Source organism: Magallana gigas, chromosome 9, assembly GCF_963853765.1.
Source record: "Magallana gigas chromosome 9, xbMagGiga1.1, whole genome shotgun sequence".
In the NCBI taxonomy this organism is placed as follows: Eukaryota; Metazoa; Mollusca; class Bivalvia; order Ostreida; family Ostreidae; genus Magallana; species Magallana gigas.
In genome coordinates, this window is record NC_088861.1 from 11,147,461 (window position 1) to 11,169,585 (window position 22,125).

The 22,125-nt window shown below is 31.2% G+C and overlaps 1 protein-coding gene and 1 long non-coding RNA gene across 2 annotated transcripts; both read left to right on the forward strand.

Annotated features, from left to right (window-relative positions):
• Positions 1 to 4,572: 4,572 nt before the first annotated feature.
• Positions 4,573 to 15,547, forward strand: LOC136271200 (arachidonate 12-lipoxygenase, 12R-type-like). The gene is made up of 16 exons (XM_066070668.1): positions 4,573 to 4,628; positions 6,853 to 7,052; positions 7,457 to 7,501; positions 7,878 to 8,000; positions 8,443 to 8,523; positions 8,656 to 8,706; positions 9,035 to 9,129; positions 10,118 to 10,247; positions 11,369 to 11,461; positions 11,617 to 11,731; positions 11,866 to 11,983; positions 12,246 to 12,338; positions 13,019 to 13,085; positions 13,221 to 13,312; positions 13,513 to 13,613; positions 15,409 to 15,547. The coding sequence occupies exons 2-14, from the start codon at positions 6,867 to 6,869 to the stop codon at positions 13,263 to 13,265; spliced, it is 1,242 nt and encodes a 413-aa protein (XP_065926740.1). The 5' UTR covers positions 4,573 to 4,628; positions 6,853 to 6,866; the 3' UTR covers positions 13,266 to 13,312; positions 13,513 to 13,613; positions 15,409 to 15,547.
• A 2,341-nt stretch (positions 15,548 to 17,888) lies between these two features.
• Positions 17,889 to 22,125, forward strand: LOC136271202 (uncharacterized). The gene is made up of 4 exons (XR_010709071.1): positions 17,889 to 17,917; positions 20,631 to 20,785; positions 20,962 to 21,134; positions 21,484 to 22,125. It is a non-coding gene; the product is annotated as an uncharacterized lncRNA (long non-coding RNA).

Consider the following 22,125-nt stretch of genomic DNA (forward strand, 5'->3'; position numbering starts at 1 on the left):
ATAACAGCACATATTGAATTAAATCATAAGTGCCGTACGAGTTAATAACGGGGGTTAAAATTTTCATTTATTAACTCGGACGTCAATTTTAATTAGCTAATTAGCTTAATCAGGCGTGAAGTTGGCAGTCGAATGATTACAGTACCTTAGAGCGATCGGCGGCAGTATCAACACGTTGAAAACGGAGGGTATAAAACATACCTAGAAATGACCGTAAATGTACTTTGTGTAATTCTCAAGAGATGGAGGACGAATTTCATTTTGTTCTGATCTGTCCTGCTTTTTTGAATATTCGAGAAAAATACATAAAACCTTACTACTATAAGAAACCTTCCTTTTTTCAAATTTATACAGCTGTAGTTATGATAACTTCAAATCTATTCAGAAACTTTGCCAATATTTATTGAAAGCTTCGAAGCTGAGAGAAAAATAATATGTTAATTCCTTATGATGTTATCTGCCTTACGAATATTTACATATATATTATATATTAATAATATTGTACACCGTTTGATATATACATGTATACCATGTAGAATCCCCCGCCATTCTCCTGTTAATTGTATGTATTTTATGCCTATGAGCAACATGGCTCCTTTGGTCAATAAAGAACCTTAAAGAACCCAAAATCGAACTTGACTTAGATATTCAATAATAATTCTGTATGCTAAATCTCATTTCATGTAGAACCTCTGCGAAGAAAATGAACGGAAACCATTTGTGGACCGACCTAGCGACAGACCGACAAACAACAACAAAGCAATATGCCCTCCCTTCCTCGAAGAGGGGACATAATAAATAAACATCATTTTCTGACAATGTAATGCAAAAAAAAATGTTACAAGTTAAAGTGCCTGATAAGCGTTAAATGTAAAACTATAAAAAATGATGTGTCAGCTTAAATCTAGAATTCATCGGTCACGTGCCATTCTTTTAGGATTTACATGGATGCATACATCGCAATTACTGCGTCGTAAATGCAACTAAAAGGGGAAGGAAATATAATAGCAACGTTTTTTTATTAATTTTTTTTTCTCGGAAAGACTTGATAATTAATGTGCTGGGTGATCAAGTTTAACAAAGTGATATTTAAGTTCGCGGAAAAAATGACCCAATGGCGTTTAACTAGAGGTTACAATTAGCTTTAAAAAAACCTAATAAGAGCAACGTACATGTATGAATGATGTTTTTAAATAAATCAATGTTCCTGGCTTTCATGGATAACCCTCGTTACCAATTTATCATCCCAACGAACGTATATGAAAGCACATGTTCAATATTTATTTACGAAAAAGAACTCGCTACCAACGAAATTACGTCCCCACAAACATTGATCTCCACGATTAAAAATTATGATTCTACAGTATTTTGTGTAAAATTCCATAAGTTTCTTATCACAAAAAGACAATGCTTCAGTCATGCATGTAACTTATTAATATTCTACACAAAAAGTATCAAAATATGCAAGTATAACCTGCTCCCTTTAGAAAATATGTTTACATTTACAATACCGGCCCGACCCAACCTTAAAGAAGGTAAATCCAAAATAATCTCTGGGTTTACTTTGGGGATTTATTCTGAGTATACTCCTGGTTTTAGAATACTTGCGTGTACCCAGAGTGAACCAAAGTTAATCTAGAGTGGACACAGAGAGTAAACATAGAGCAATTAGTAATGTAATATACGATTTATAAAACTAATGGATACAAGTAATTCGAGAAGACATTATTAACTAACATAAATATCAATATGTATGAATCGTTATAGTTATAACATTTTTAAACATAAGAAAATAACTTTGGATATCAACAGAACTGAATTATCATGTTGAATGATAATTGAAAATAGTTTAAAATATAAAGAGAAAAATACTCTTAGAATTTATACTGTTCATACTTTTTATATTTTATTCAATAAACAGGGTGATATAGGAATTGAAATTTTTGCCACAATAAAGGAAATGAAGCTCTTGACCCCTGTACTTACAAACAGTTTGAGAAACTATTAAAATCCTCTCTAAAAGCAGTGAACGTATTAGGAAGAACATATGTCCAAGAGTATGATGTTATGCATGTATTCATTTACTTTATAGAGTATTATATAAATAGTGCCTGTTTGGGAGGGTAACAGTTGAAATTGACACCCAGAGAAAACCATTGTCAACCGACGCGAAGCGGAGGTTGACAATGGTTTTCGAGGGGTGTCAATTTCAACTGTTATCCTCCCAAACAGGCACTATTTATTTTGTTATACTGAATGTCTTTTTTAAAATTTTTAAGAAAATTTTACTGCTTTTATATAGGAATAACGTGAATTCTACAGCGAACCGTACGCGCATAATTTTCGCGCATGTAACATTTTTTAATGTTACCCGTTGCCAAGTGCGTTGCTAACGCTGAGGGTAATAGTAAATATTATTAACTGCGTCTTAACCAATCAGATTTCAGTATTTAACATGAAAGTATAACAACATATAATATATGTGTTATGCTTCAAAAGGTGTTTTTTTTTACCTAATAGTACCGGTATAAAAATCTATTATTTATTTTTCGGAGTAGTTTTCAGATAAATCTAGCTGACATCAAACTGAAAGAAGAAATCGATCGAAGGAACGGCGAAATATTTGTAACCAACAATGAAAACGAGTTAAAGAATTACCCTCATATGCTCTTTGTTATCAATATAATGAAATTGTAACATTTTCATTTTTCTTTCATAGGTTTATAGTATTTTGGTCTATCATACATGTTTTGTGTTATTTTTGCATTCATATTCCTCCTGAAGTTGAACTTTAAGGGCTGTCATGAAATCTGTATTACCCATTGAAGAAAAGTTCTTATTTTGTACATTTCTATTGGATGTTTCAACAAATTCCTTTTGATGAACCAGGATATAAATGTTCGAATGCAGGGTATGATTTGTGTTTAAATAAACTATTGTCATGGAACTGAAAATTATTTCAATAATGTCTGAATGATTTAGATGTAATGGCAGTGGAAAGCTGAGGAAGCGGAGGTTGACAATGGTTTTCGAGGGGTGTCAATTTCAACTGTTATCCTCCCAAACAGGCACTATTTATTTTGTTATACTGCATGTCTTAATTTTAAAGAAAACATCACTGTTTTTAGATAGGAATAACGTGAATTCTAAGGCGAACCGTACGCGCATGATGTTCGCGCGCATTTAACAATTCGTAATGGTTTTCGAGGGGTGTCAATTTCAACTGTTATCCTCCCAAACAGGCACTATTTATTTTGTTATACTGAATGTCTTAATTTTAAAGAAAACATCACTGCTTTTAGATAGGAATAACGTGAATTCTAAGGCGAACCGTACGCGCATGATGTTTGCGCATTTAACAATTCGTAATGTTACCCGTTGCTAAGTGCGTTGCTAACGCTGTGGGTAATAGAACAGATTATGAACTGCGTCTAAACCAATCAGATTTCAGTATTTAACATGAAAGTATAACAAAAATAATTGTTATATTACCTTTCCGAAGGTCATGAAGATATTTGTGCTTAAATTCCTGAATGCACTTTGACATGGCAAGACATTTCAAACAGTATTTGTAGCGAAGTTGACACTCGTGTTGACTTGGAATTTCAACTCAAATATTCCTGGAAATCATACCATTTGAGAACAAGATCATTGAATGGTTTTCTTAATTTGTCTGTAAACAATTATCTTAATCTATAGCATTTTTTTTACTAAATGAGCAAGAAATGTCAAATGAAAGAGCTATTTGAAATCTAGCGTATCATTTTTTTTAGATTTACATGTTAATCTTTGGCTTGAGTGCAATTTAAATAATTTTTGCCTTTTCGTACTGATGTTCCTCTTTGGTTTGCCTTCAATTCTGAGGTTTTCCAGTTAGAGAGAAAACAGTAAGACTTTCTTTCAAATTTGAAATCTTCACCTTATATTGTTGAATATAATCCGAAAATATGTCATTGTAAATTGATGTAGCTATTGTATGTTAACAAAGCTAATAACTATTGTGGCGATTACATTTACTTTCACATGTAAACAAGGATGTTCATTTAGACCTATACACCTGAATGGATGATTTTGGACTTTGTTGATAACGAAAAATAAATTTCTGATCTGTGTTATTGTTGAAATTAATAATGACAGTCAATGAGTAATGTTCTTTTAGATCCGTTTATTAAAATTTGTTACGGTTGGGGGGGGGGGGGGGGTGGGGGCATTTAATTTCTTTACGTTAAGGTGAGTTAACCTTCTGTGCCCAGTCTCATTGAACTCAGAAATTATAGTACACAAGCCTATAGTAATCTACGTCTCCTGATAAAGTTCATTTGAAGTTGCTGAATTCATTTAATGTTAGCGCACCCCTCTCTTTTTTTAAATTTCTAACTTGCATTCATAATTTATCAGTAAACAACCAGTCACATATTCAATGCACATGTTTTAGCTATAAGGTGCATAATAACATTAAAATGACAGATCAAACGGACTCTAAATTGAGACTGACACATCAAGCTCCATCCCCTTTACTCTAGACCCTTTAAAGTGGCAGGTCCAACGTCAGCATTTTATCCCTAATAGATTACGAAGCACATATAAGGACGTTGAAACCAGACTGCGATATTTAGCAAAGGTGAAAGGTAAATATTGATTGGAGCAAAAAACATTCAAATTAACAGAGGACCAAAGGCAAAAGTGAGTGTATAAGTGACAGTTACATGTATATCATTTATTAACATGAATCGAAATGTTTAATTTGTGTTCAGGTAACTCATAAAACGTCTTAATTAGCTGAAGCGAGTTTGTTTTTGCATAAATACACAATGAAATACAAGGAGCTACTAAATACAAAGGTTTTGTATTCGGTTAAAATAATAGTACCAAATTTGTAAAGTGGCATTACCAATGAAACTTGCAAGCTTGCGCAACTTATATTAGCTGCGTCAGAAATTTATTTCCTCCCTTTGTTTTTGACATTTATACAACAATTGTATTTAAGTAATTGAATACCTGACTTACATAAAATTACGAGGACGTATCTTAATAAATACACGATATAAAATATATACTTTATATTTTACAAAGTTTGACATTAGATTTAAGAAGAAAGAAAGTAAAAAAGATAGATAGATAGATAGATAGATAGATAGATAGATAGATAGATAGATAGATAGATAGATAGATAGATAGATAGATAGATAGATAGATAGATAGATAGATACTCTGTTAACTTGATTACCAAACATCTAAAGGAGAATTTTTTAAAAAATCTTTTAAATGTTTGGAGTGATTTGTACAGTAAAGAACTATATATGATATTAGTCAAATTTGGCCCCCAAAATTCGCTATTTTTAAAATGATTCAGGTACATTAACTTGTTGTGTTATTTTATAATAGAGTTGACATGAAATATGTTTTTCACCCATTTATTTGATTTATATGCACTCACTGGCAGTATATGACGTCAGAAGTGACGCTATTTTTATAATTCAATCAAAATCAACCAAAACTTGACATTTTTCTTATCTTTTTTCGAATGGGAAATATAGAGCGACTCTTTGAACAAGAACGAACTTTTTGTTACTTACAAGTATTGGAAGGATACATCTTTGGTGAAAATATTTTGTTTGTTCAAGTAGTCGCTCAATGTTTCCTTAAAGAAAAACTGCCTCAAAACAAGCCGTTTTATGCTAAAATGAGAAAATGGCGGGAAATGGTAAACTTTATGATGTCATATTTTTAAATTGTGGGCACTTAAATCAAAATGAAAATTATGAAAAAACTTCAAATGTATATTTGTACAAATAAAACAAAGAATTACAGTAAAATGACAATGTTCATTTTAGGGGGCCATTTTTGGCTCAAACCATATATAGTCCTTTTTGATAAAAGTGTCAATTGAAGTTACGCAAAGTTCTGTGTAAAGAAAAACATATTTATTGGTCCGATCTAAGGTAAAGATTTCCATACAACACATACTAACAAATCAAAGTGTTTAAAGTGAAAAGTCCAGAAATCTCATAAAGCCAAATCATTATTTCCTTTTCAGCTGAAATCTGATTACAAATACATGTGTGGATATTAGTAAACTATACTACATTTAGATTTCCTTGTCTTTTTTCTCACACATAAAATGAAATAAAAAGTATTTAATGAAAATTTGAACCCTCTCTCATTACATGCGGTTTTTTTTCAGCAAAGGGTATAACAGAAGTTTAAAACACAATTAAAACAAAAATAAATTGATACTTTTCATTACGATCTCCGATCTTCAGTCATGTTCGTAGCTGTAGGTCTGTAGCTTCCGGTCTGAAAATATTTGGAAAAATCTCAAATCTTGAAAAATCTCAAGGTCAAAATCCAGCATAATTATTCATTAACCATTTATAATACAAAATACACATTTTGCATTCAATGTCAAATCTCTATAAACCTTACAAATAATACAGATTTTGAAAAAAAAATTCAATCGCTTCCGGTGACGACAGGGTGTGATGATGGACGCTCTGATGTTTTAAATCCATCCGTAAAGGTCTTAACACATCTTTTACGTCATGAGCAATCTTTCAGTTCTTTAAAAGGTTATCTAAAACAAAGGCATAGCCGGGACAAAATTGCACAAACAGACAAACGTAATGATAGGAGACGTGATAAGTTAAAGATTTTGAAATTAAAATTATTCAAAAGTTCCCAGAACATTTTTATTCACAAATTCAGATGTATAATGTATGTGCATTTAGAGCTGTCTTGTTGCATTTCTAGATAAACGATAAAAGGAGAATGTTAAAATGTTTTTAAAAGTGCGCATTTTATAATGAACCTGTGAAAACTTACATTTATGACATATTGCTTTGTCATTTCAAGATACCAACGTCAAAATGGGCAACATATTTACAAGTATAAAACCAAATGTTTCGCTTCCAAAAGATGATGATGAATTTGACATAAGAGAAAAGAATCTAGAAACTGCGAGAAAAAACTACCAACTAGAACAAAAGACCCACATGTTTTTGGATGTCGAACAGAGATCAATGGATGATGTAATTCTTAATCTACCGCCAATGGTAAGTTGTTATGAAAATATAAATCAAAAAAAATATTTTAGTATGTTTTTCAGTTGTTTAACTATAGTAAGTTTCTGACAACATATTATTAGAAAGTAAACTGTTCTTTAATTACGTTATTTTTCAAATAGAAGCAACCTTTGATTACGTGTTGACTTATTTATTACTTTCACCGAAATGTTCAATAAGTGATAAAATTAGTCACATCTTTAATTAGAACACATTTCTTTTACATGACGCTATTACTATTTTTTTTTAATTACCAAGTATTTCGGTAGATATATACAAAAAAAGGCGGGCATTTCTTGACGGCGAACAAATTGTCACGGCGGACAAAAACAATTACTATGCGACATCCAATATGACTTTTTTATTTTATACGTATGCCTTTTTTTAAATTTTAGCTACGAAAATTACCAAAAGAAGAAAAGAGATCTTTCTTACACGAGGTACTGACTACATTTTTAAATTATTGTTCAATTATGATTCATTTTTATATACACATGAATATATATATATATATATATATATATATATATATATATATATATATATATATATATATATATATATATATATATACACAATTACTATTTGTTTGTTTCCTAATTTTCTGCAACCGCACAATGAATATACAAGTAGAAAAAAAAGCTTTAAGATCGATTTATACATTGTTTGAGGTTTTCATTTAAGAAGGATAAAGACGTTTCATTTGTTCAATGTGTTTGTTTATTTGGTCTAGTCTGAAATATTCTATTTGACAAAAGCATTCTTCATTAATCCATTTACATCTGACGATTATGATGTATTGTTTCTCATTCACAGATACGATTTATAGTTCATTTTCTTCTTCATCGGCTGTATTGCGTCTTTCACCAGCATTTGAAATGGAGGATAGATAGACTGATTCATTTTATCATTTCATTCCTTCTATTTCAAAGACCAAAGGTAAACGAGATCAAACACTGTGCATGTATCGCTTAAACGGAAACTTTTTGTAAGAGAAAAATAATGCAATGAACTATTTTGTCACAATGTTGCATCACTACATGTATCTACTATATATCATTCTTGTGTTAATGTTTTTATACTATCTTTTAATAACTTCAGTAACAATTTGTGTACCCGTTACTGTTTAAAAGGCGTAAGGAACAATTGCATCAAAAATTTCGTTTAGGGATTTTTTTGAGCAATAGTTGTTTAAACGTGAAATAAAACGAAATTCTTATTCTATTTGATAGGCCAACAAAATATTGTTGTCTAACTCGTTCAGTGTTATTTTTATTTCCTCGTTAAGGTATAAGGTATCTCACAACTTGATGAATAAAACTTGCATACTATCACAAGTCATGATATACTTTAAATATATATGTGTATCTTAAAATTGTAGCCCTCTGCACGTTACAATAGATGGACTATTGAAGGAATGATCAGTCATTTCCAATGGTCATTTTTTCTGAACGAACCAATGGTAAGCTAGCCTATTACCTAGCCTAATATTCAGAGCGTTCTCTCTCTCTCTCTCTCTCTCTCTCTCTCTCACTCTCTCTTATACAAAGACGAATAATGCACAGACATCTGCCAGATTTGTTTTTTTTTGTAGGGCTGTAAGGTGTGGAGAAAAGAAGCGGTAGATTTGCCTCATCAGACCAGTGTGCGTTTAGAAACACATTTATATATGAGGAATGCATGAAATAGATCGTTAATTAAATTTTAATGCAGTTGTTCTATTTCGTATAAATGCATTTTATTTTATTTTTTTTTAAATATCATGTTTTCAATTGTTAAATACTATACTGTCATTTAAAAGTTAACCCAGGTTTGGTTTAAAGTAACATTTTTGTATCAGAAGTACAATGTATGAGCAAATCGATTTTGCAGTCATTATAGAACTTGATTTTTTCTGATTATTTCATTCAATTTCAATGGTCTTATTTTTAGAAATGCATTACCTTTCTTTCATACGGTTCATTGTGTTTCAGTCGCAGATAGCTCAGGCCGATCATTGGTTTGCGTGGCAGAGGATAAACGGAGTGACTCGCAATCTCATTAAACGTGTCGATGAAGTTCCTGAACAGTAAAGTTTTACTTCTTGTAAATGTGTAGGGGGGTGGGGGTGGGGGGGGTTTGAAGCTATTGTGATTTAGGAAATAAATTATATTAAAGAGGCATAGTCACATTTTTGGTCAAATTCTATTTTCTGTTTTTATTATACAATATGCTTTAGGAATGCAATTCTAATGATAATATGAAATTTGAGAGTCAGTCGTAGAGCTACAAGCAAGATGCATCATTCAGGCTCACTATTTGTTCTCATGTAAACAAGGCTCAAGTCCTGTATTTGTTTAGATATGTTTAATTATGTTTAATATACGAAAATATCTTTTTTAAAGGTGATTTGTTTCTCTTCTTATTCATTTAAAGCATAACTAAACAGTTCTTAACATTTAACATATTTATTTAAGGTCTGAAACTGAAAATTTCACTTCAACATTCAAAATGTAACCAAAAGCTTTCATTACATAACATAGAATTGTAAGCTCTGTAACTCGCTTATAATTCAACGAAAGGCCCTCCGATTTTGGTTGCCTATTAAAATCAAAAATGCCTTACTGAAGCATTCTTAAAATTAGATCAGAAAAAATAATTTTTGACCAGAATAATGATTATGCCCATTTAAATCTAGCCATATATATGACAAACATCAAAACGCTTATTGTTATCAAACTGAAATGATATCAACATTTCAATATATAAGACCTCAAGGACGTTTGTAACTACATGTCATTTCTATTTTCTCCAGTTACCATTGCTTCTTTTTTTGTTTAGGCTTGTACATGTAACAGACATTTACATGTGTATATATTATTTTCTTGTTTTGGAACCCCTCGTTTAACATCATACTGTGAAAAATATTGATTATATTATAGCGTGCGATAAACGACAAAACCCATTAGTTGCATATGTTCAGCAAATGCAATGCAATAACTTTGTTCAAAGAAAATGTATTCGATAATGTGTTTGTTTTAAATACATGCATTTTTATCATATTTGTATTTTAACAGATTTCTCCCATTCGTTAGGGAAATTGAAAAGAGCCATCCATACCTTAGTTCGCAGTCACTGCAAGTCCAAATTAAGCAAAACAATGTATACATTGTCGATTTAACAGATATTTCCCTTAAAGAACCAAAGGTAATTTTTGTTTTCAAAATTGAAATAAAGATTTAAAAACCGTGTTGATTACAATGTTGGGTATGTATGTGAAATACACATTTTACACCTTAACATTGCTTTTAAAACATTAGTAGCAAATAAACAAAACCAAACACACTTTTATAACTTAAAAAAAAATATTTCGTTTTTAGCTCACCTGAGCTGAAAGCTCAAGTGAGCTATTCTGATCACATTTTGTCCGTCGTCCGTCTGTCCGGGGGCGTCCACCCAGTTCCGACGCCATTGCATTGATTATACATGTAATAGCTCTATGCATTTTCAACTTTTTGGGGCCAACTCCTAATACGATAAATCTACACCAACTTTGTTGGTTTTTCAGACACAATTAAATAATTGACAGGCAAAAAAAGAAAGATTTTGAGTATGGCTATGTCTAACATTGCCCCAAAAAAGTGGGGAGGGGGAACCCCCCCCCCCTTCTACTCAGTTTCGACGCCTATGCATTGGTTATACATGTACATGTAATACTGTAGTTCTTTAACATATCACATGATAACATTTTTCATTCGAGTGTATTCATCGATCAAGTGAGTAAGGTTATTAAACGTCGCACGAGTTCACGGCTGGTAAACAACAATCGTTTATAATGCGGAGACCAATACAATTTTTGAATATTATTAATTTGAGCGCCTTGAGGTACAATTTCCTTCTTTCACATGTAGGAATTTTTTAAATAAAATACAATAACTAACTAGTAAAATGTAGTTGAAGATGAATATGTACCTATATATATGCATATTCTCATATATAATTTGATCGTGTTTTTAAAGTGAGGGGGCAGAACTAAAAAAAAAGGAAGTGGAGTTAACAGTGTACCTCTACCAAAAATTTAGTTTTATTTCTTGCATCAGATCTTATTTTTGATAAAAATGGTATTTCATTAGGGTACATTGTCAAAGATTAAGTTTAGGAAAATAAAATTTTGATACAGTTTATTTTATGGGATTTTTTTTTTTTGTTTTTCTACCGAGGGGTCATATGGCACAATATCCTTTGTACACCCATATAAAGCGATTGTTGCTCAGGTGAGCGATGTGGCTCCATGGGCCTCTTGTTTGATTTAAAAAATGTCATTTCAGCTTCTAGCGCCGGTAGCTTTGTTTACAGTTTACGAAAACCTGCTTATGCCAGTTGCTGTATGGCTCAACACCAAGACACATGTTGACGGAGAAGTATATCAAAACAAATATATTTTCTATTTCGTTTTTTATTTTCATTTCAAATAAAACTAATTAACTGACTTAAAAATACTTATAAATATAAAATAAAATAGCCTTAACTTTTCAAATAGTTTTTGAGTTTTTATTCATTATTTCTGCAAATTCAGGTTCACAAACCTCCGCCACAGGGTGTAAAAAATGGACCTTTACGAAAGTGGGTGAAAATAAGAATGTTGTTCAATATGTTAGAAGCTCAATACCATGAATCAATCATCCATCTTGGTAATATTGGCCGTTTCATCTTACATTAATCCTGTAAAGGTTCTTCTCTTGAATGAATGAGAAATGTTTTGCATGATATCATCTGACGTATATATGAACGAACATAAAAATAACAAATAAGTTTCTTATAAAAGGATTCACGCATATGCTGATGGATGGAGTAAGCGTGTGCATGCATAGAAATCTTTCAGACAGGCATCCTATCTACAAGTTACTTTCACCACATTTCCATTATATGCATGGCATAAACAGGTTATATATGTTACATCTCTTTTTTATTAAGATTTTATTTAATTTTCTAGATAATTCTTAGTAATATCCCAAATACTAATTCCGAAAATGTTGCAATCAATTGCAAAACGTATCCAAATCGAAAAGAGACATATACGAATGAATTCTCAGATTGTTTTGTAATTCCGTAAAAAACATCCGTACTGAACGTACTGAGTTAGTAATTCCATTTCCCATTTCCAACGGGTTTTTTCTCTTCCTTATCAATTGCATATATTTTTAGAGATGCTCAAAAAGTTCTAATTTCACCTGGAGGATATCTAGACGGAGTCATGTACCTCAGGCGTGATAATATGTTAGACCTTATATCAAAACAGTACGTATGCTTCTGGTTTTTTAATAAACCACAAAAAAGTGAAAAATATATCGTGGAATGGAACATAGGTTGAAAAGCAGAAATTAAATTTTCTTTTACTTTATTGTGATAAAAATTTGTTTCGACTTCGTCAATGATATCTTTGTTTTGTTTAACAAATAATTGTATGATTGCCATGTAAATGATGATTTAAATTGCTTTAATATTAATATATGATATGAATGTATCACTGTCGTTAATTTAAAAATTATCTTGGACACAATGAAACAAACTTAAGAAGAAAAATGCTTTTTTCGTTGTTTTTTTTTTAAGTTTCATGTTTATAATTGTAAGCATCAATGAATCACAGAACTAACGCAAACGGAAAGAAGCTCTCTCACTCTCCACCCCCCCCCCCCCCCCAACACACACACACACACACACACACACACACACACACACACACACACACACACAGACACGACACATTTTTCCTAAGGCATACACTTCGTTACCTGATTCAAGTAAAAACTTTTTTTAAGCAAGTGTAACTCTTCAAAATCTCGTGTTTTCCTAGTATTGAAACTTGGGCTTTTGATACTCATACATGTACATCTATTTAACAAAGACTAAATCGAAAAGATTCAAAGGATAACGTAGAAACTGTACAATTATCAAGGTTTCAATTTATTTGTATCCAGCAATGAAATCTGGACGTTCACTACCCACGCTTCTATTCCAAGAAGCTTCGAGACAAGAGGAGCAATGGTTATCTATCTATCTATCTATCTATCTATCTATCTATCTATCTATCTATCTATCTTAATAACTAACTCCTTAACTACAATTTGTTCTCTTTAATTACATTGACATATGCAAATTTTTTCTTTCTCAATGTTACAGAATATACCAGGATATTTTTTCAAAGACGACGCTTTGATTGCATGAGGCAATACGCAAATATGTTTCCGAATATATAAATTATTATTACGAAAGTAAGCATTCACCTAAATGCAAATTTGAGATTGTTGTAGAATGATATTAGACAAGTTATAAAAAAATACAGAGGTTTTAAAAACAATAATGTTCATAATATGAGCATTGGACTTTATTGTATTAGTTAGACATTATACATACACTTGTCGATGTTTCATCTTTTGTATATCATACGTTTTTTGTTTTTGTTTTCATGTAGAGAACGATGAGAATGTTGAAAATGATAGCGAAATACAGGCTTTCAGAAATGAACTTACGCTGGAAAGAAAAATCGATGGATCTGGTGGATGTGGAATGAAAGTATGATTTTTTACTTTTATATCAGATATGATTTTAGTCCCCTACCGGTTTCAGGTCCCTCGATGTGTACTGAATGAACGAGGCTAATATGTGGTCAGTTATAATATTGTGCATTATTTGTATCATAACATTTATCATTTCTAATAACAACCTGTTCAATAATAGAGGTTTGATTTCAGACATTTGGGTTACAGAAACCGTTAGTTATGATATTGTGCAAAACAGTGCATTGATTTTAAAACGTTCTACCAGCGAATACTTAATGGAGTTAGCGAAATTACAGGAGTTCTGAAATAGTCGTATGTTCCGAAGCATTCACAGACTATTACAAACCGGTAGGGGACGTGAATTGCTTATGCAATACTCTCAGAATGCTTGTTTTTTTTTTAGCTCACCTAGAGCTGAAAGTTTAAGTGAGCTATTGTAATCCCATTTTTGTCTGTCATCCGTCTGTCCGTCTGTCCTTCTGTCTGTCCATATGTAAAATATTCACATTTTCAATCTCTTCCCAAGAACCACTGGGCAAAATTCAACCAGACTTGGCACAAAGCATCCTTAGACTAAGGATATTTAAAGTTGTGAAGATTAAGAACCAAGCTTTTTTAGAAGGGGACATCATTAGTACGTTGTAATTATTGAAAATTTTCTTGAAATTTTCAAAAATCTTCTTCTCATTAACCTTAAGGCCAGGAAGACTAAAACTTGTGTAGCAGCATCCTCAGATAGTGTTAATTTGAAGTTGTGAAAATTATGACCCCCGGGGGTAGGGTGTGGGCACAATGGGAGGGGGGGGGAGGCAAGGACCTAGGAATATAGAAAAAGAGTTAATCTCGAATAATCCTCGTCTCAAGAACCATTTGGCCAGAAAAGCTAAAACCTGTGTGGAAGCATCCTAAGGTAGTGTAGATTCAAATTTAAAAAATCAAGACTCCCGACGGTAGAGCGAGCCACAATGTTAAGGTCAAATTTACATAGCGATATATTGATTACATGTACATGTTAATCTTTTAAAATCTTCTTTTCAAGAACCATTTGGCCAGAAAAGCGGAAACTTGTGTGGAAGCATTGTCAGGTAGTACAAAGTCAAGTGTATCCAAATCATGATTTTTGAGGGAAGGATGGAGTCACAACGGGGGGGGGGGGAGGGGGGATCTTTACATCTTTTTTCTACAAAAACATTGCCTACAAAAACTGTTAATTTAGTTAAAACAACTTAAGATAGTATAGATTCAAGTTTGTTCAATTAAAATCTTTAGGATTGGGTCACATTGGGGATTCATTTGTTTAAAGGAAAACAATTCATTTTAATTATTTACAAAAATGTTTTTATATACGTTTTTACTTACATGCAAGATTTTTTTACATATTGCTCATTCTTTAATTTTTTTATAAAACTTTGGCCCTGGGACGATTATTGGACCTCACAAGGGATTCAGGGTTTGATGTAGGTTTATATCCTGTACTAAACAATTGTTAAGGGTCTTTTTGAGAACGGCAATGTGATATAACTATAAAATCACCCTGTTAAAAAAGGGAATTGTGTACAAATATAAAGATATACAGCGGGAACCGGATTTTTTTTTATACAGGATCGACATGTATTATACATGTACCACATTGTCCAGATATTTTTTATAAGACTTCAGGCTGATTTTATCATGCCTATTGTTGATGAGCGATGTGGCCCGTGGGCCTCTCGTTATATCTAAGTTATTATTATATGGTATCGTTATTTTATATATTTTAAAATTAGCAAGTCAAAATTTTAACGCGCATGCAATCGTATTATTTATAGGGTTTTCCAAGCTTTAACACTGTCCAAAGCCTGGTCGATGTATTAACAACATTTATATACATCTGTAGCGTGGAACATTCTGCGACTAATTTTCCTCAATTCGACCAATATGCCTTTCCACCAAACTTTGCAGCAAAGTCACAGGACGAAAAACCATCTTAAAGCAAGTCCTTAAAGGTGGCTTAAAGGTGACTTAAAGGAGCTTAAAGGCTATACAACCTTTAAGCCGCCTTTAAGTCACCTTTAAGCAAGTGCTTATAGGTCCTTAATGTCCAAACTTCTTTAAGCCACCTTTAAGCCACCTTTAAGCATCTTTAAGTGGCATTTACGCTCTCTTTACACTGCCTTTACACTGTCTTTAAGTGGCCTTTAAGTCAATATTGATCAAGCTGAACAATAAAAACATATATTAAATGCAAAAGCTCTTTTATAGAGATGGGAGGGGGTCATCCGAGTTATAATATAATTTCCAAGGAAGGGGGGGGGGTGTTCCAGGCGGTTTTAATCGTCGCTCCATTAAACACAGATTGCTGTCATTAGCACCGCTCCGATGGACACAGATTGCCGTTATAAAATTCTTTATAATTTTTTGGGGGTTTCAAAATTATTGTAGGGATGAGCGCAGTCTCTGTATCTTAATATGTGCATAAAACTAATTAAAGTATGTTTGTTTCCTATTATAAATTAATCGGTGAAATCTCTCTCTCTCTCTCTCTCTCTCTCTCTCTCTCTCTCTCTCTCAGTTCATCCGGTTATTAAACAAAATAAAGATAATGAACCAAAAATGCATGATTTAATTTGTTAATCGGTTTAAGGTTTGTATTTTTTTTTTTCAATTTTCATTATTTCTAACTCTAGATCTGCTAGATACATGTTAAAGATGAAAAGACTCTCAACTGCCTTTGTTATATCGGGCAGGATATTACTGCTTTGTTTGTCTAGACATAGTTTTGTTCGTTTGTGTATATCTAATTAGAGTCTATTGTTTGTCCAACTTAAGAAAACCCCTGGAACTAACACAGAATATACAAGATATACACAACAGTTGTGTCGTCTGCCCAGGTGCATGTTTGTGTATATCTAATTAAAGTCTATTGTTTGTCCAACTTAAGAAAACCCCTGGAACTAACACAGAATATACAAGATATACACAACAGGTGTGTCGTGTGCCCAGGTGCACGTCAGGGTTTCTAAAGGCGTTGAATCTTAGTATGTACGAGTATACGATAAGTCTAATGAATAAAAGTTAATTTACATTTGTAATTTATTTTCAAAGTATTATTTCCTAGCTCTGGGTTTCAAAGATGTTACGTCTACAAATTAACGATACATGTATGTAAGAGTAAAATCTTGAGGCTAATTAATTAATGTACCGGTGATCATAAATAGGGGTTGATTATTTAAATATATGTATAAGGGTAAATATGTCAAATATACCCGGCCTGGCACATCATACAATTGTATGTACAAGTCATTTGCAATTGCCACATGCAGTAAATACGTCACCGGTAATTGGTAATTTTGTTTGTTATAGAATTGATAGTTTATGAATCATGTACATACAATTACATGTAAATATTTAAACATATTGGAACGGCGCCGCGATCATGAAAACCGGGAAATTGCGGGAAATTGAACAAATACCCTAATAGTATTAATGCATTTAATAAAAGAAATGATTTCAGTTTCTTTCTTACATTTTTATAGCTATAAATAAGATGAACGTATATCTACTCGGTTTAAATTTATTAACTACATGTAAGAAAGCCTACTATAATGAACCTAACGGTTTCCATTTAGGTATAATATATTTTTGTTCACTGAAGACCAAGTTCCGTATTTCATTCTAAATAAATGCATGCATGTAATTTATAAATTAGATATAATTGATTGTTACAAACTGAATGGTTTGTCAAAATCTTTTCAAGTAAACACATTCAATACAGTGATTCAATATCCACTGATATATAGGTTATAAAAACGCTCATACAAGTGTAAGTTGCCGTGGCGCAGAGGATGTGTGGTAATGCTAGTAAACTAACGGTCCCGGGTTCAAATCTCGCCGTGGCCGGTTTTTTTTATGTTTTTTTTTTCATTTTTCTTTCTAGAACAAAAACCGTTTTAATACCTTTTCTTTCATAAAGTTAATACATTTTGTTGGAAATTAAGCACACTATTGAATTAAATTTTTTTAATGGCTTAAAGGTGGCTTAAAGGTAGCTTAAAGGTGGCTTAAAGGTGGCTTAAAGAAGTTTGGACATTAGGGACCTATAAGTTGTCCTTAAAGGTGGCTTAAAGGTGGCTTAAAGATAGTCTTTAAGCTGCCTTTAAGCCATCTTTACGCTTTCTTTAAGCCACCTTTAAGCAATACATATAGCTTAAAGGTAGCTTAAAGGTGGCTTAAAGGTCGTCTTTAAGCTACCTTTAAACACCTTTAAGCTATCTTTAAGGAGGACTTAAAGATGGTCATTCATCCTGTGAGTTGCATTGTCAGCCGGAACAAGAAAAGGTATTTTTGTCTAAGTAATTTACCTTATCTGATGTATGAGATATGGTTTTCCGATGATAATACTTCTACCACTTGATCTACAACTATTGCCTTTATTATGACCAGTATACTGAAAAATAACTTATACGAAACAATATCGTCAAATTTTATAACACCTATCAAAAGAAACCTAGGTAAAAACAAGTTTTTATATAATATGTTTACTTGTGGCTGTTTTTTCGCTTAAGGTGTAATGCTACACCTAACATTTATTCTCTGGATCGTTAATTTATCATTTCCGAATCATGATTTCGTTTTTGAAGGAGGGACACATGCTCTCAACTATATTATATGATTTTTAAAAATAAAATTATCAGAAGGTGAAAAATCTGTTTTGGTTTCAAGTAACACACTGAAGAGATTAACATTTGGTGTGAATAAATGCATGATATTAAAATCTAATAAATCAGGATCAGTTTTGTTTGTAAAACGTAATATTCAATAAATATAGTTACAAAAATAAGAAAAAAATCTTTTGTTGACATTTTTCTAACATATAATTAAAAATCTATTAAACTGACATGTCTTATAGAGATGATACTTCGTAAGACAATTATTTAAAAAAAAATAAGAAATTCGATTGAGTTGGCGAAATTTAAGAATTATTGCCTATAGTTAAAACATTATCCATCTTTGATCGAAATTAAATTCATTCCGACTCGAATGATAAAAAAATAAATATATAACAATTTCACCCATTCACTTTAAAGTTTGGTTTATATCTGATAAGGTTTTTGAATTAATAAAGCCATTGAATGCAATTGATTTGTCGTCTGCACGTGATAAGATATTTTTTATCCTTTTCTTAGTTTTAAAAATTGCCACATTGAATTTGTTTTAAGCCACAAGCAGCTAGGAATAACTTTCACTGAAACTTAAAACGACAAACATCGATATTACAATAGCAAAAGCGAACTTAAAGTTAAAATAAATTAAAAAACTCAAACATAACATAAACTGCAAATCACTTTTTATTATGTATATATTCTTTATCAGGCCACATCTGGAATGCTTCCGAAGTTTTGGTAGGGTGTTCTTTCGCGAACTCGAACTCGAACAAGTACAATTACTTGATGCCAGAATAGTAACCGGTTAACCGATCATTACCTCTAAGGATTCTCTTTACTTCGAAAAAGCCTTGAGTACACTAAGTTCAAGACGTAAAATTGTTAGACTCAAAGCAATATTCAAGGTCGATGAAAATATCATACCCACTTATGTTCAATATTTATTCTCTGAAAAACATTGTAGTACTACATGTACGTCAAACTTTACTGTAGGACATTCTCAATATGACTACTTATCCAAATGTCGATTGCAAGTATACAAATCATCCAACTGTTATACGTACATGGAATTCTCTATTCTGAATATTAAGGATCTTGACTCACCCAAGACCTCTTAAAATATTTTAACCGCAAAAATCTTTAGCCACTTTTAGAGACATTCAAAATATTATTCACATTAAAACTTTGCCATAATTACATTATTAGGTGCGACTGATTCAAATATATTTTTGAAAGTGCTTGATGTACATGTGGAAAGGTTGTTGACGCATCTCAATATTTATTTCTCATGTTCTAAATATGCTAAATTCAGAAACGAGTTATTTTGATAATATTTTTAGCATTGGCGATTTAAATATTGTTAATATACATATTTTGCTCTGGGGAAAAGACAAACTTAGTAAAACTGTAACTGATCACTTGTTTTCCTTAGTTCACATCATTATAAATCAAAAAGATTTAATTACGTGTTTACATTTGCATCAAAATGCGTTATTTGATATTTTGTAAATTGTAAATCATTTTGAACATTGATAAACTCATCTATAGCATTCTATTTGTGTGTCAAAAAAAGTTTATACGTAAATTAATGTACATTGAGAAGGCTACAAAAATTTTAGAACTTCTGCCCAATCCCATCGTAATTATATTACAATATAACAAGTACAAACCAAATCAACGAGACAAACTATTGTTGATTTTTTTTTGCAATTTAAATCGAGATCAGTTTGTTTATAATCGGGGTCGGCAAAATGTTTTGAAAATCAGCAATATTTCTAGAATTTTGTAAATTTAATTTTTTTTAAATAATTGCCTTTTATTTTTTCTCCATTATATACGTTTTTGAAGAAAACCAATATGAACAAAAAATGTTTTTATTTTCATAAATATTTTTTTAAAAAGAAAATCAAAATGTCTTAATGACATTACTGGACATAATTCATTAGATATAAATATCATGCATTTATTCACACTAAATAATGAACTCTACAGTGTGTTACTTACAACCAAAAAATATTTTCCACTTTCTCATAAAAATACAAAAAAGTTGTAAACAAGAATTAAGGGTATATATCCTTCTTTGAATAGCAATACCATGTTAAAAAATAATAATTTAATGATCAAAAAAATAAAAGTGTGATGATGCATTCCACCTTAGATCTAAATTTGATGTTTCTAAATAAAGATTAATTTAGGAATTTCGTTTTGCGGTATGATATGCATACATAATATGCCTTAACATTTCAAGTCAATATTAAATAATACTATTTTGTTTATCTTGTAGAATTTGATTTACAAAATGTTGCTTAAAACATTAATTTAATTTCATTGTTAAAATGCATTTGCAGTTACAAACAAAATTAAACCAATTTTATTATACCTGTCAGGAGAAGCTTAATGACATTATGCCAACAAGGAAGGAAACATTCTCTACGATAGCAATTATGAAGATCTTAACTTTACGACTCACGAACAGTATTGGAAACTACGAAAACCATTATTTGCAGGCCATGGATAGCCATGGAAGAGCGTTTGTTCAAAAGTATGTATATATATATATATATATATATATATATATATATATATATATATATATATATATATATATATATATATATTGTATCAAATATATATATATATTGTATCAACATATGAGAATCATATTTTTAAAATAGTTTTATCTCAAGATAACTGCATATTCATTTTTGTAACTTCTAGGTTTCAACAGAATCTATTAACCATCAAAGATTGCATAAATCAGAGAAACAAAAAAATTCTTGAGGAAAACAAAGATGATACACGCAAAAGGGTTTTAAAGGAATACCCATATGAATGGCTTAATCCTGACAATGTTCTTAACTCCATCAGTATATAAACAATGAAGATATTGGGTAGGTGGAATTTATAGTAAGGCCCGTGTTGAATTTGTTTAACTATGATTTGTATTATACATTGTAAAAAAAACTTTTCTAGTTTGTTTTCATGTATGTCTTTTCTTCATTTATTCATTTATTGCTCATCGTTTAAAAAAATGTGAAACGCTATGTTATGTTTATTAAAGTGATTACTTATTCAATTTTAGGATCGACACATTTTATACGCATATATCATGTAAACAGTGTTAAGATACAAGTAAAAGAAGTAGTATGACAACTAAATATTGCATTTAGTTAGCACAGAATACCATACTAGGTAATTTTAATTTAAGAAATAAAGTATGAGTTTTCGTAAATGTTGTAGAATAACCCCCGAGTTCTGAAAGATAAAAGCCAAGGCGTTAGCTGAAGATGTTATCCTGCAACTTGTGAATAATGGTCGTGGTATCTCTTTGATCTAGGAAATAATTGTAGTAGAAAAGAAAAGGGAGTGTGTCGTTATAAAAACAAACTATGTATTATTTTCATATACTTATTGTCTAACGTTCTATATGTTTCTAGCTTCATGTCATAAATAACGATGTTTTGTGAATTTGGCGTCAAATGTAAGATTTAACAATTGTTTTAACGAATATGTAAAAAAGCTTTTTGACTAAAATCGAGTATATCCCAACATAATAGCTTTATCGTTTTCGTGTGGAAAGATGTTTCCAATTCTCTTGTTACATTGTCTTTTTGCTTTAGTGTTTATATTTTACTTCATATATCATAACAAAATCAACCTCATTAAAAGTCCAAATCACAGTGAAAACATGGAAAATGAATAATCACAAGAACAAACGGATGTTTTCAACAAGACAAACTGCATATTTTTACGTGTATTAATATTTTATTTCTGGTAACGTGATAGTCCTTTACATTTATTTTCTGGTATTTTTACAATTCTAACATGTATCTCTTTTTATTTGCTTATAATAGAACATGTATTGCAAATAACAAAATTTTC